This window comes from Jaculus jaculus, chromosome 2, assembly GCF_020740685.1.
Source record: "Jaculus jaculus isolate mJacJac1 chromosome 2, mJacJac1.mat.Y.cur, whole genome shotgun sequence".
NCBI classification, from domain to species: Eukaryota; Metazoa; Chordata; class Mammalia; order Rodentia; family Dipodidae; genus Jaculus; species Jaculus jaculus.
In genome coordinates this window covers 190,138,617-190,155,060 of record NC_059103.1, presented here as the reverse complement: position 1 = coordinate 190,155,060, position 16,444 = coordinate 190,138,617, and the positions used below count along the sequence as shown (strand labels likewise).

General features: G+C 39.7%; 1 protein-coding gene across 1 annotated transcript in view; it reads left to right on the top strand.

Moving 5' to 3' along the window:
• Nucleotides 1-16,444, top strand: part of Taf2 (TATA-box binding protein associated factor 2) — a 108,602-nt gene that overhangs the window by 45,255 nt on the left and 46,903 nt on the right. Inside the window, exons 16-18 of the mRNA XM_045144174.1 lie at nt 1,058-1,310; nt 8,274-8,414; nt 11,660-11,770. Of these exons, the coding sequence (XP_045000109.1) occupies nt 1,058-1,310; nt 8,274-8,414; nt 11,660-11,770 (505 nt within the window). The remainder of the gene's footprint in view (nt 1-1,057; nt 1,311-8,273; nt 8,415-11,659; nt 11,771-16,444) is intronic.

Here is a 16,444-nt window from a genome sequence, read left to right as displayed (position 1 = left end):
TTTCTTTTGCATTCTAAATTTTATGGGATGGTACTTGTTTGTTTGTCCAGACTGTACCCCAACTCATAATGTAAACAAGGTTGGCTTTGAAGTCTAGATCCTCCTACTGCCTTACATATAATAGAACTTCATGTGTCCAGACATGATGATGTTTAGGGATTGGGGTATTGCTTTGGTCTTAAATTTTTCCTTGGCAAGTACCTTGCCTATATAGTAAACGCCTAGTATTGAATTTAATGTTATAGTGTGTGTTCTTTTGATCAAAGTGTGAACATTTAGAGTTTGGAGCTTTGCTTGTTACATGAGAAGTACATGAGAAAACATTGTGATAAATAACACCTTTTAGAGCTTGTTGGGTGAAATAGTGATCAGTCTAACATTTTCAAAGAGGTAAAGTATCAGCTAATATTAATTCAGTAAAATAAATGATTTTATTTCTTAGCCTTAAAAAAATTCCATTAAAGGGTGATGTTTATACCATAGTCCATTATTAAGCTATGAGAGGTTAAATGAAAAAGTTTCCTATTAATTACCTTTTTCATAGCACATAGCTGCAAATAAAAATGTACGGAATAATATTTTCAGATGGAAAATTAAAGGTTCAGTAGCCTATGTTACAGCTTTTCTTATTCTTAAAGGTATTTTTAGAAAGATTGACTTGATTTAATAGTGTGAGAAAGTCAATATGTATTAAGTATCATGAAAATTTAATGGGGCTGGAGAGATGGCTCAGAGGTTAAAGGCACTTGCTTAGTAAGTCTGACTGCCCAAATTTCATTCCCCAGTGCCCAGGTAGAGCCAGATGCACAAAGTGGCATATGTATTTGGAATTCATGTGCAGTGGCTGGAGGCCCAGTCATGCCCATACTGTCTCTCTTCTCTGTCAATTGACTAATAAATAAAGTGCTTTAAAGAAATTGTCAGTGCCATTGAAAGATCAGTTACTATAAAATAGCCTGTCTCCAGGAGAATCTGGTAAGTGCTTTGTTTTTATTTTCTAAACATGAAATTTGTAAGTTTTAAAAACTTAACCTGGTAAACTTGTGTTTTCTTTCAGTGCTGACTCGCCTTTGCTGTGGATCAGGATAGACCCAGACATGTCTGTGCTGAGGAAGGTGGAATTTGAGCAGGCGGATTTCATGTGGCAGTACCAGCTCCGCTACGAGAGGGATGTTGTCGCTCAGCAGGAGTCCATTTTGGCCCTGGAAAAGTTCCCCACTCCAGCCTCGCGACTGGCCCTCACCGACACCCTAGAGCACGAGCACTGCTTCTACCGAGTGCGCATGGCGGCTTGCTTCTGCCTCGCAAAGGTGAGGCCGGCCAACACAGCAGGACTTAAAGTCAGTGGTGTGGTTCGCGGGGATTGGCTCTATAATTTAATATCTGGAAAAGTTAATTTATCAAGGATAAATTGTTATTTTTGTTGTTGTTCTTTTTTTGTTTTTGAGATCGAGCTCATGTAGCCCAGGCTGGCTCTGAACTCACTGTGTTTCAAAGGCTAGACTTGAGCTTTTGTACATATTTTATTTATGTGAGAGAGGAGAAGAGAGGTATATAGAGAAGAAAATGGGTGTACCAGGGCCTCTAGCCACTGCAAATGAACTCCAGACACTTGTACCTATGCATCTGGCTTTATGTGGGCAATTGAACCTGTGTCCTTGGGATTTACTGGCAAGCACCTTAACCAGTAAGCCATCTATAGCCCTAGACTTGAACTTTAAAAATATATTTTTTTGTTTGTTTATTTATTTGAGAGCAAGATAGATAAAGAGGCAGAGAGGAGGTGGGGAGAGAATGGGCAAGCTAGAGCCTCTAGCCACTGAAAATGAACTTCAAACACAGGCATCACCTTGTGCATCTGGCCTTATGTGGGTACTGGGGATTTGAACCTGGATTCTTTAGCATAGCTGGCAAGCACCTTAACTGCTAAGCCATCTCTCCAGTCCATAGACTTGGACTTTTGACACTTTTGCCTCTCAACTTCCCAAGTTATGAAATTATATGAGGGTGTCTCCATGATTAAGAAAACTACTTCTCTAGATTAAAAAAAATTCCTATAGCTACAACCACTAAAAAGCAGAAAAATGTAGACAAAATATTGGCCAGGAATACTAGTTCCCAAGTATTTAAAAAGCATCTTGATGATAATAGCCCTGTTCCCAGCCTATGAACTAAAATGTGTGTTTTTTCATGTAGTTGAATTTCTATATTCTCAAATTTCAGAGAGAAAACATGATTCATTTGCTAGTTATGTAAATCTCATTACTATTCTGAAAATATGATTTTGTAAAATTTGTATCCTATTTTAGACTTTAGTATGTGTACATGTGAAATATTTTGATCCTGTTAACCTATATATTCTTCTGTATTGCCCCTCCACCAAACATCTTCTTCCTAATTAATCCTCTTTATATTTCCATAGTTCTGTTTTGTTTTTGTGACTTACTGAACTAAATTTGGGTTGCTTGCAGGAGCATAAGTTGAAGTTATTTACTGAAATATGGGCAACATAGGTTATACCACTGAAGAATGTAACTTTTCTCCCAGCAAACCATTAACTGCCAATAGCTTCGAGAGGGGGTCTTATGAAGCCCCTCCCCTAGCCATGATGAATGCTGACAAGCCCTGGCTGACCTGGAATTCACTGTGGAGTCTCAGAGTGGCCTCGAACTCATGGCAGTCCTCCTACCTCTGCCTCCGGAGTGCTGGGATTAAAAGCGTGCACCACCACGCCCAGCAACTTCTTGATGACTTTTGAGTCTCCCTACTGGGTACCACCAACTTCAAAAAGAGTGTAGCATTAATGTGTGTGGAGATAAACATAAATATTTAGAGGGCAGTTTAATGGGTACAACAGAGCTGTTTAGATGAACAGTAGTAGTAGCTTCTCTCCTTGGAACTATGACCTCCTTAGCTAGGACTTCTAAGTTTATAGTACCAAGCATGAATTCCCTTCTGTGTAATTACCTTCAGATCCCAACAGAAAGCAGCTGGTTACCCCGTAACAGGCATGCCGCTATTGCGCTACTAGGCGTATCTTGTCTTACCAGTCAGTTGTGTGAGCTCATGTGATCCAAGCTGGGTAAGACTGTTGATGGTCTCCAGCCACCTCACCCTACCCCCATCCCCTAGCAACAGTCTCTATAGCACTTCCCAGCACTGTGAAAGCTGGCGGTCGGGGAGGCTTGATTCTAGCTTCATTTCTCTTATGTTGTACAACCAAAATATGTGTTGTATTTAGGGATAGGGATTTACCATCTGGCTTTGGTGGGCAATCAAGAGCAATGACAATAGCCTATACTGTTTCAGGAGCTCTGTGGCCTATTTGACCATAAGCTCCTATTCCATGCCTGGCACTGAGATTTTTATTATTACTATTTTTGAAAACTTCCATAGTTGTAGACAATATCCCATAGTAATTCCCTTCCATCATTTTCCCCTTTGAAACTATACTCTCCATCTATCTTCTGTCCCTTTCAATCAGTTTCTCTTTTATTTTAATGTCATGATTTTTACCTCCTATTATGATGGTCTTGTATAGGCAGTGTCAGTTACTGTAAGGACTTAGATATCCAGGCCATTTTGTGTCTGGAGGAGCACTTTGTAAGGAGTCCTACCCTTCTTTTGGCTGTTAATTTCTTTCCACCACCTCAATGGACTCTAAGCCTTGGAAACTGTGATGGAGATATTTCAGTGCTGAGCACTCCTCTGTCACTTCTTCCCAGCACCATGGTACCTTCTGAGTCATCCCAAGGTCACTGCCATCTGAAAAGATAAGCTTCTCTAATCAAAAGTGAGAGTAGCATTAATATATGGGTATGAACATTAAGAGAAGTGCTTACTGTGCAGTTTGGTGAGCATAGTAAATATACATTTAGCCAGACAGCAGCAGACATTGCAGCCCTAGAGCTCATGACTACCCCTGTTGTAGGTTTTCAGTATCGCGGACGTATTCCCTCCTATGGAGCAGGCCTCCAGTCCAGTTAGAGAGCAGTTGGTTTCCCCTATAACAGACATGCCAGTATTGTACCCATTAGCTCATTTGGCCTGGCAGGCCAAATTTAAGGCTTGCAGTGTCCACTGTTGAGTATCTTCTCTGGTGATTTTTTTTTTAATTAAAAAAAATTTTTTTGTTCATTTTTTAATTTATTTAGTTGAGAGTGACAGAGAGAGGGGGAGAATGGGCACACCAGGGCCTTCAGCCACTGCAAACGAACTCCAGACGCATGCGCCCCATGTGCATCTGGCTAACATGGGTCCTGGGGAATCGAGCCTTGAACTGGGGTCCTTAGGCTTCACAGGCAAGCACTTAACCACTAAGCCATCTCTCCAGCCCATCTCTGGTGATTTCTCTCTCTCCCATTGAACTGTATGCAGCATAGCATTTTCTAACTTGCTGTCAAGTGGTCTGCATGGAGGAGGTTTTCAGCTCAGCTCCAGCAGGTTTTCTGCTCAGCTCCAGCAGGTTTTCTCAGTGATCTTGCAGCCCAAGTATGTGGAGTGTTCAGCAATAGGGTCTAACCATCTATTCCTGGTGGGAAACCAAGGGCCTTGGCAATGGCCTGAAATGTTTTGGGGGCATTAGGGGAAAGCGGTGGGAGGGAGGGAATTACTATGGGATATTGTCTACAGTTATGGCTGAAAGCTCACTGGAAGGTATCCCTGGTACTGAAAATTTTCTTGTAACAGTCTATGGCTTCTGGGTATTCCATTGTCCAAAAAAGTAGCTTTCCATATGACTTATTTATATCCTCTTAGATTTTGATTAGCCCTCCCTCCACCTTTCCTTTACTCAATCTCTTCCCCTGATCTCACTTAGGCCTTTTCACTGGCATTAATCTGTTGTTCTACTTACATATATATAATACCATTGTTTTAAGTACCCCCCTCCTTCACTTTCTATTTCCTTTATATCCCCTTTGTAGCTTACTGGCCTCTGTTACTGAGTTTTATTCCTTCTCACATAGAAGTCCAATCATCTGAAGCTAGGATCCACATATGAGTAAGAATATGTGATGTTTGGCTTTCTGGGCCTGGGTTACTTCACTAAGTATAATATTTTCCAGAACCATCCATGTTCTTGCAAATTTCAAAACTTCATTTTGCTTTAGTAGTACTCCATTGTGTAAATGTGCCACATCGTCATTATCCACTCATCAGTTGAGGGACATCTAGGATGGTTCTGTTTCCTAGCTACTGTGAATAAACAATAAACATGCAATAAACAAGGTTGAGCAAGTATCTCTAAGGTAGTGAGTCGAGTCCTTAGGATATATCCCTAGGAGTGGTATAGCTAGGTCATATGGTAGATCTGTTTTTAGCTGTCTCTGGAACCTCCACATTGATTTTCACAATGCTGGACTAGATTGCATTCCCACCAACAGTTACTGCCTTGCCACCATTCATGGTCTTTTTTTTTTTTTTCATGATGTTGGTCAATCTGACAGGAGTGATATGGAATCTCATTGTAATTTTAATCTGCATTTCCCTGATTACTAGGGATGTAGAACATATTTTTAGATGTTTATATGCCATCTGTATTTCTTCTTTTGAGAACTCTCTTATTTAGTTCCACACCCCATTTTTTAATTGGGTTGTTTGATTTTTTTTTTTTTTAAGTTCTTTGTATATCCTAGATATTAATTTTCTGTCAGATGTATAGCTGGCAAAGATTTCTCCCACTCTGTAAGTTGCCTCTTTGCTCTTTTAACAGTGCCCTTTGCTGTACAAAAGCTTTGTAATTGCATGAGGTCCAGCAGTTAGTTGATCTGTGGTTTTATTTCCTGAGCAATTGGGGTTACATTCAGAAAGTCTTTGCCAATACTAACATGTTGAAGGGTTTCCCCTACTTTTTCCTCTAGCAGTTTCCTAGTTTTCAGGTCTGATATTAAGGTCTTTGATCCATTTTGACTTAATTCTTATACATGGAGAGAGATAAGGATCTGTTTTCATCCTTCTACAGATGCATATCCAGTTTTCCCAGCACCATTTGCTTTTGTCTTTTCTCCAATGAGTATTTTTGGCATTTTTATTGAATATCAGGTGGCTATAGCTACCTGGACTTATGTCTTGGTTCTCTATTCAGTTTCATTGATCTACATGTCTGTTTATGTGCCAGTACCATGCTGTTTTTGTTATTATGGCTCTGTAGTATAGGTTAAAATCAGGTTTGGCAATACCACCGGCCTTATTTTTGTTGCTCAAAATTGTTTTAGATATTCAAGGGATTTTTTGGCTTTCAAGTGAATTTTTGTATTATCTTTTGTATTTCTGTGAAGAATGCCATTGGAATTTTGATATGGATTGCATTAAATATATAGATTGCTTTTGGTAAGATTGCTATTTTCAAAATATTGATTCTTCTAATCCAGAAACAAGGGATGTCTTTCCATTTCCTAATGTCTTCTGCCATTTCTCGCTTGAGTGTGTTAAAGGTTTCATTGTAGAGATCCTTCACTTCCTTGGTTAGGTTTATTCCAAGGCACATAATTTTTCTTTGATGCAATTGTGAATGGGAGTGATTCTCTGATTTCATCTTCTGTGTGTTTGTTGTTAGCATATACATACCATCTGCAATAACCCATGGCCTCTCGAGCAGCTTTGTTCACCATGTAGGGTGCTTTTGTTCAAATTCCCTTTCTAAACTACTGATCTGTGTTTACTTTTATTTATTTTATTTATTTGAGAGAGAGAGAGAGACAGAGTGAGAGAATGGGTGTTCCAGGGCCTTCAGCTATTGCAAATGAGCTCCAGATGTATGTGCCACTTTGTGCACCTGGCTTACATGGGTCCTGGGGAATTGAACCTGGTTCCTTAATGATAAACCATCTCTCCAGCCCCCTTTTAAAATATTTTGTTTGAGAGAGAAAGAGAAAGAAGCAGATAGAGAAAGAATGGGTGTACCAGTGTGTAGCCACTGCAAACATCTATAGATACTTGAGCCTCCATGTGTATCTTGAGTCAAACCTGGGTCCTTAGGCTTTGCAGACAAGTGTCTTAACTGCTGAGCCATCTTTCCAGTCCCATCCTTAGTTTTATATGACCTTTCCCATATCCCCTAGCCCCATCCCTCATTCTTGCCATTTTTCCTTCCCTGTACTTTCTTATTGCTGATGGTGTTCTGTATTTCACAAAAACATGTTTCTGGTATTCCCTCCCATGGCCCCTTTCTTGCTTTCTGGTGGCTAAAAGCACTCACAGCAAGTTAAACACAGAAATCTATACCTTCGAAGATAAAATGCAGGATATGAGAGCATGCAGCCTTGATGCTAAAGTCAGCTAAGCCATAAAATTATGTAAGAAGTTATATAATATTTATCATAAGTTTATATGCCCTAAATATTTCATTAGCAAGAGGGTTTTGTGTAAAACATTTTTCTTTAAATCTTTCCTTTCCCTCCTTTTCCTTCCCTCCCCCAAGGTCAGGTCTCTAGCCCATGCTGGCCTTGAATGCATATGGATCCTTCCACCTCTGCCTCTCTGGTGCTGGGATTAGTGGTGTGTGCCACCTGCCTGGCCTTTTTGTGTAATGTGTGTTATATACATGTGTGTGCAGGTTTGTGCAGGAGGAGGCCAGAGGAGAGCTTGTAGCACCCTTTATTGCTCAACCATGTTAATTCCTTGAGATGAGGTCTCTTCCTTAACCCAAGGCTACCATTTCTCCCAGTGATTCTCCAGTTCTTACCCTCCATAAATTGGGATTATAGATATTTATGAGCATTCTCAGTTTTTTTAATGTATTTTCTGGGGAGATTGAACTTGTGTGGTCTTAGACCCTCCCAAGCCCTCTTTTGTAGGTGGCAATTGCTCTTCTTATTTAGCCCAGGCTGTCCTGGAAGTCACAGGCTCCTGCTGCCTTCCCCTTTAGCATTCATGAAAATTGAAGTAGGACATTGTGTTTGGCTTGGTTTTCATTTGGGTAAATGTAATCATTGTAATGAATTTTAAATGTTTTTCAAAATGATAAATTTAAGATACTAGAATTATATGTGCCTAAATGGGTAAAGACATAGTCACAACAGAAATGTTTGCAAACCGTTTTTTCTTACGGTGTGCAAGAATGTTGCAATTTAAAAATGAACTTGTATAAAATAACTGTAAGTACATATAAGCAGGATTTTTTGTTGGGTTTGTATATTTTCTTGAAAATGGGTGATAAAAATGAAATTGTGTTAGTTTTCAAGAACTATGGTATTGGTTTTTAGAATGCTATTTTACTTATTTCAAAATATTTGTTATGGAGACAAAAATACTTCATTTTCTAATCATTGCAGATTGCCAACTCAATGGTGAGCACGTGGACAGGACCACCAGCCATGAAGTCACTCTTTACGAGAATGTTTTGTTGTAAAACTTGTCCAAACATTGTGAAAACGAACAACTTTATGAGCTTTCAAAGTTATTTTCTACAGAAGGTATACTTTACTTTCTCTTGCTGTTATGACGGTAAATATTTATTCATACTTGCCCTATTACACTTATCTTATTTAAAAAATATTTTTACTTATTGTGAGCAGAGAGATAAAAAAGAAAAATAGAGAATGGGCACATCAGGGCCTCTTACCAGTGCACACAAACTCCAGATTCCAGATGTAAGTGCCTCTTAGTGTGTCTAGCTTTCCATGGGTGCTGGGGAATCAAACCCAGGTCATCAGGCTTTGTAAATAAGCACATGCCTTTAACCTCTGAACCATCTCTCCAGCCCTTATCCTATTTTTCTTGCCATAATCTGTATATGTTATCTTGGAAACTGTTCACAAGTCTGGCTTTGTTCTGACATTTTTTGAAGGCTTTAAGTGATTGTTCATTATTTTATAATCTTTGTACAAGTAATTCACACACATTAATGCCAACATGAATGGAAATGAATGACTTGGTATTTGTTTACATGGGAAACTGGGGCATGGGAAAGCCTTTTTGATAACAGGCCTGCTATCATGTGGACAGTTCATTCTGAGTCAGAACACTACAGCTAAGAACTCTTAAGTGTTTTTATTTGTTATATTTTTGAGATTGCTCTCAAGTAGCTCAGTTTGGCCTCTGCCTTCTCATTTTCAGAGTACTAGCTTTAGACCCAGTTCTGTTGCTCAGTATCCCCGTGAAATGGGATAGAAGAGTCTGAGGTTTACCTGTAGCCTCAAGGTGCCTGAGGAAAGTGGAAGTCATATTATAGTGATAGTAAATTTCATTAGAACAAGAGTCAAGATAATCCAAATGTGGGGAAAGGAAATACATGTGTATGATTACAGAACCTTGGGGCATCTTGTTTTGTTTTTGTGAACAGAACAGTGGCTGATACGTAAATTAATTTTTTAGCTCCTAACATTTCCCTGATATGTGGTATGGAAGCAAGTTAATTTTTGTGTCTGCCAAGTATATTTTCTTCATTTTGCCAATGTGCTTTCATACACCTTTCAGGTATGTCCAGCCTGTAGCTACTTCCTACCAAGGATAGCTATTAATGTGATGCTACACACAATCATAAACATTTTTCAAAGTGGAAGCGATTTTCTTGCAGTTTTCTTTTGTTATTGCAACTTAATTTCATGATTTTTGAGTGTGAACTCTATAGATAGCAATGTTGTGTCAGTGTCAAAAGGTTGGACAAACCTGATAGCTCACTGCTTAAGATTAACATCCTGAATCTGCTTGCCAGCCCTTTTTGTTAATCATATACTTTCTTCCAATGCATATGTGTTAGATTGTGGTATACATTTCTTTTTTAAAATATTTGAGAAAGAGGAGAGAGGGAGGAAAGGAAAAGAAGGGAGAGAATGGGTGTGCCCTGGCCTCTTGCCACAGCAAATAAACTTCAAATGCATACGCCTCTTGTACATCTGGCTTTACATGGGTTCTGGGAAATCAAACCTGAGCCATCAGGCATGGTGGTGCATACCTTTAATCCCAGCACTTGGGAAGCAGAGGTAGGAGCATCGCTGTGAGTTTGAGACTAGCCTGAGACTACATGGTGAAATCCAGGTCAGCCTGGACTAGAGTGAGACCCTACCTCACAAAACAACAACAACAACAAAAAAAAACAAAAAACAAAAAACAAAAAACCTTGGCAAGCTAATGCTTTTAGACAGTCACCTTTTATATAATACTTCTAGTGGGCAGCAGAAAGAGAAGATTAATTCTAAAATCATTCAAACTTGTGTTATAAAAGTATAAAATAGGACAGGTATTTTTAAGAAAAGGAGCTCTTTCATTGTTACCACTGATTGTATTAAACACTCTTCTTCTTTTCTTTTTTTAATTTTTGAGGTAGGGTTTCACTCTAGTCCATGATGACCTGGAATTCACTATGTAGTCTCAGGGTGGCCTCGAATTCAATGGCGATCATCCTACCTCTGCCTCCCCCCTAGTGCTGGGATTAAAGGCATGTGCCACCATGCCCTGCTTGACACTCTTCTTTTTGCTGTAACAAAATATACCTGACACACATCTTAAGGAAGGAAAGGATTCATTGTAGGCCACAATTTGAGACAATATAGCCCGTCATTTCAGGGAAAGCATGGGTGGCATCAGGAGTGGCAGGTGTCAGCCTGTCACATTGCTTCCAGGCAGGAAGCAGAAAAAGATGAATGCCAGTGCTCAGCTTACTTCTTCCTTTTATCTTTTGTTTTTACTTTTTTTTAAAAATATTTAGTCAAGGACCCCAGTCCATAAGATGATGCAACTCATATTCAGGTTTGATTTTCCTCTTCAGTTAAACTTCTCTAGAAATCCCCTCTCAAGCGTACCCACAGGTGTATCTCACAGGTGATTCTAAATCCATTCAGTTGGCAGTGAACATTAACTGTGACGCTGTTGTTGCTTCTGTTTCCTCTGCCATCTTCCTACTCACCCTTGAGACAGGGACTCACCCGGTAACCCAGGCTGTCCTAGAGCTCCTGCTGGAATTCTTGCAAGCGTATGCCATCATATCTAGCCACCTCTGCTCTTATAAGCAAGAAAAATGAGCTGTCTATTTTGACTCTCCAGTTCAGTGGAGATAGTCTTGATCTCCTCATGTACTGAGTTCTCATATGTCTATGCATCTGTTATTCTACCTGGGGTTGTTTTTTTCAGTGGTAAAATTTGCCACTGTGTAGATCACATTACTCCTTTCATAAAAACTTTAACAGTGAAAATTTGCAAAGGGAAAAAGGAGGCTGGATTTTAGAATACTATTTTGCCTGAGTCTGAGGGTTTGTATTAGAGATCCATTGTGTTCAAAGACTGATGATTGAGTTGTGCCATTTGTCATGTGGCTCTAGATAGCATAAATGTCTGTGAGGAAGCAGGGCTTCTACTAAGTAAGCAACAAGCTAAAGATATCCAACCAAGTAAAGAGAGTTTGATGCTGAAATTGTATGCCTTTTCCATTGTATCACTTGGAACAAAATTAATATAATTACATTACCTATATTTTCTTTGAGCAATTGAGAACAAGGCACGTAGTTTATATACATAGAATATCTCTAGTCATGCAACTCTTCCCTGGAATTCCTACCCCATTCCCCATTTTTCTGTTAGAATGCTCTGAGATACGTTCTTAGTAGGAGCAGGTGGAAGGTAGATATCTGTGTCAATCCTAGAGTAACTCTTCTTTATATAGATGAAGTAAATGTAGTAATAAATTGTGCTTATGCTAAAAGTATTTTTTTTCTTTTTCTAGACTATGCCAGTTGCAATGGCTTTGTTAAGAGATGTTCATAACCTTTGTCCCAAAGAAGTCTTAACATTTATTTTAGACTTAATCAAGTACAATGACAACAGAAAAAATAAGGTAAGGTACTTTTCTTAAAGAATATTATAAAATAGCTATTAATAGTTTGTCATTAAAATAGTATTTAGGGCCCTTAATCCCAGCACTACAAAAAAACAACAACAAAAAAATTGTTTGTAGAATCTTTATGGAGTCCATGGCTGTTTTCTGGAGTTACAAACAAAGGAACATGATTTATTAAAATAGCCAGTAGATGGGAACCAACAATAATTGGCTCTAAGTGTTCTTGTAATGTGGCCCAAATAGTATATCAACTTGGGGAGAGCAAGCTAAAACTTGGTTTCTTGTGCTTTTACAACAAAGTTTTATTATTGATTAATTTTTGAATGAGCATCTCATGTAGCCCATGCTGGCCTCCAATTCACTGTGTAGCTGAGGGTGACCTTAAACTCATGATCCTGCAGTCTTCACTTCCTATATACTGAGATTATAGGCATTACCACCACACCTGGTCTCAAGCACAATTTCATTTCCATTCTTTGCATGTTTTGTGTCTGGTCCTAGGGCTGGGACCCAGGGCTTTGTGCATGGTAGGGAAGCATTCCACCACTGAGCAACATCCGCATTCCCTTTCCCCCCCTGAAACATTTATTTATTTTGATTTTTTGTTTTGTTTTGTTTTTCATGGTAGGGTCTCAAATAGCCAAGGCTGACCTGGAACTCATTCTGTAGTACTAGGCTTGCCTCAGATCCACAGTGATCCTCCCATTTCTGCCTTCCCAGTGCTGGGATTAAAGGTTTGTGCACCATGCCCAGACATTTTTCTTTTATAAAAGAATTTTGTGAGCACTTTCAAACTGGAATTAACTTACTGTTGGTAAATTTGACTTTTTACCATGTACCTTTTTATTCATTTATTTAGTGAATAAATGTTGGATACTATACTCCAAAAATTATTTCACTCTTCTTATTTTCACTCTGTAACAGTCAGCAAATGTTCCTGAGAATATCACTATGATAGGCAATATATTGTGTTAAATAGAGTGAAGAGATAGCAGCTGACTGTTGCAGTCAGGTTCGCATTTGGCAGAAATCACCCAACCAAGAGAAGCTTTTGGGGAAAAAAAGGTTTATTTTGCCTTGCAGACTCAAGGGAAAGCTCCATGATGGCAGGGATAACAATGGCATGAGCAGAGGGTGGACATCACCCCCTGGTCAACATAAGGTGGACAATAGCAACAGGAGAGTGTGCCAAACACTGGCAAGGGGAAACTGACTCTAATACCGATAAGCCCGCTCCAACAATACACTGCTTCCAAGAGGTGTTAATCCCCAAATCTCCATCAGCTGGGAACCTAGCATTCAGAACACCTAAGTTTATAGGGGAAACCTGAATCAAACCACTGCATTCTGCCCCTGGCCCCCATAAACTGATAACCATACATGATATAAAATGCAATGCATTCATCCAACTTTGTCTGCATAGTTTTTAGCAATCACAATCATAATCAAACAACCCCATAATCCAAAGTCTTTTAACTGAGCCCATAGTACCAAAAAATCCCCCCAAGTCCCACAGTGTCACAGAATAAAAACTCACACTGCACAAGATGGCATTGGGTATAGCAAAGAAGTATTCAACCAATACAAGATTTAAACAGGGCATACATCAAACTCTGTAGCTCCAAGTCCAGCAACACTAGCCGCTTACAAGTCTCCAAGTCTGATAATTCTAACCAGCGACAAGTCTCTGGAGTTCCAAGTCCGGCCCTCCAGCTAGGCTACTCACAGTCCTGGAAAACTTCATCAGGGCCGGCAGCTTTCTTTAGCAGCTATCTTGTGGTCCCGACATCTCCCCTGGGGTCCACTGCAGCCCAGAGTCCATCTTTATGGCTCTATCGGGTCTCCATGCAGGCATCCAGCGAACCTGCTTCACACTGCCCATTGCTGTTTCCAAAACATAAGACCATGTTGCAAATTCAATAACCCTCTTTCCTGCATTTCGTCACTCCATAATACCAGGTAGGGAGTGCCAGTTTGTTAATCCAGGGGGGAATAAAGCAGACTTTGAAGAATAGGACACTCAGGTCCCTTCTTTCTGTTGTCCCAGTACAGGTCAGCTGGCCCAATCTCAATGGCTATAATCTCTCATACAATTGCAGCTGAATAGGCAGAAGTTTCAGCCCAAAGATTTCTTTCTGTGCCATATCCCTCTGTTCATACCAGTTTATTTCTACGCAGAGCAACCCTGCACAACTCCACAGGACATGGCCATAACATCAAGCCTCTTAGACAAACTGCTTGTAGTCCAGTCCAGGCAAAGCTCTTTTCTCACCCTCATTGCATTCAGGTCTGAGTTTGACCACAATAGATGGACCAGAATAGTCCATCAAGCACTGCAAGGCGTCTCTTAGGCCAAGGTTTCAAATCCTTCCACATTCCTCTTGAAAATCAGCTCCAAAAGGCCAAAGCCACACAGTTAGGTATCTAGCAGCAACGCCACTCTCAGTACCAACATTACTATTGCAGTCAGGTTCATATTGCTGGCAGAAATCACCCAACTAAGCGCAGCTTTTGGGGGAAAAAGGGGGTTTATTTTGCTTTACTGACTCGAGTAGAAGCTCCATGATGGCAGGGGGGGGGGAAGTGGCATGAGCAGAGGGTGGTCATCACCCCCTGGCCAACATAATGTGGACAATAGCAAATCTCCATCAGCTGGGAGCCTAACATTCAGAACACCTAAGTTAATGGTGACACCTGAGTCAAACCACCACACTGATGTCTTGGGAACTTTATTCATTAAACATTTATTGAATCGCTGCCATATGTCAGAGTCTGATTTTGGGTCCTCACAGACTTAACCTAACCATGAAACCAGATAAGTAACTCATTAACAGAGGTACCTGATGACTGCTATTCTGGAGATGCGCAAGACTACCTAGTGGGTGTGCCTCCCTTAACAATGTAGAGCAGAGAATTAGGGAAGTCCTGAAGTACTAGGCTTCAGACTAAATGGTGAGGATGAACAGTTTCTTTCTTATTTGTGGATAGGATTAGTCCAGGAAGCTCATTGCAGCTACCAGTCTTTAAACTGAGTGATCATTCTACATTAGAAAACCTTCAGCATGCCCATGGAACATAATTATTCTGTTAAAAAATTATTGTCTAATGCTTTGGGAATTTAACTTCAAGATTAATTTTTATATTCATTTTTCCATTTGGCTTTGTTCTGTAGCAAACTTATACTATTATAAGTTCTTCACACCCACATGTTAGTAAAATAATCATGTGAATCTTCCCCTAATTGAAATATCTTTTTTCTTGGTTTTTTGAGGTAGGGTCACACTGTGGCCTAGGCTGACCTGGGATTCACTATGTAGTCTCAAGGTGGCCTCAAACTCATGGCGATCCTACCTCTGCCTCCCAAGTGCTGGGATTAAAGGCGTGCGCCACCATGCCCGGCTCTATGAGTTTTTTTATTTGCATGTTGTTGGAGTCTTTTATAGTATCTGTTTAAATATTTCACATGGAACACTGATTTGAAGAGAGCACATGTGTCACTTACTTCACCCATTACATAGCAGGATTAAGTGTGCAGTACTTGAGGACAGATGGCTGCCTTGGATACCCTGCTTTTATCTTATTTTATTTTTATAATTTTGAGACAGGGTCTTGTACAGTCCAGGCTATCCTCAAACTGAAGATTCTCCTGTATCAGCCTCCTGAAAGCTGGGAATATATATGCATTCACACACACACACAGCTCTCACCCCAAGCTTTGTGGTACTTTTCCAAATATCCAAAGGCTAAAATTTTAGGGCTTGTTTTACTAATCTGTTCCCTATATTGTTTTGTTTGTCAAGAGTGTTTTTCATGGTGTATGTTCTGCATGTCATAATAGATAAAAATACAAAATAGGAGATACTTTTCAACTATTGTTATCTAAACTGGATACCTTGAGTTGATTTAGTAAATAGAAATTAAAGCAAGGTTTGGATGAATAACTTGGTTTTCCCAGGTACTTATTCTATAGTGAAAGAAACAAGCAAGGGAGGAATATTTTATTTAGATGGAATCAATATCATGGTAACCAATTACTTGGGGTGTTGAAAAAGTGCTTAAAGTCTTATCCAGGCTGAGTTTGGGGAAGCCAGAGAAAGCTCCTAAAGGAAGGTAGGACCTAGAGGGAGCTATAATTTCAACGATAGGAGAGAAGGGAAATTCAACAATATCTGTCAGAATATAAAGGCAGGGCACGTGGGTTAGGAGACTGTGGCAGTTAAATGAAGTCTAAGAAGTCGCTGAGACTCCAAAGTGAAGGTAAAGGAAAGGTAATTCTAGTTTTGAAAGAGCAAGGAACTGATTTGGACTTTGAGAAAAGACATTAAGCCCTCCTTTATTTTTCTATATAATTAGATATTGTAGTATAATAATGGGAGTAGGTCTGGAGAGATGGCTTAGTGGTTAAGCGCTTCCCTGTGAAGCCTAAGGACCCCGGTTCGAGGCTCAATTCCCCAGGACCCATGTTAGCCAGATGCACAAAGAGGTGCACACGCTGGAGTTTGTTTGCAGTGGCTGGAGGCCCTGGTGCTTCCATTCCTCCTCCCCTTTGTTGCACTCAAATAAATAAGAATAAACAACAAAAAATAAAAAAAATAATAGGAATAGCTTCAGCACAATGCTATTTTACAAAAAATATAATATGCTTATTACATAATTGTGCTCTTTAATTTG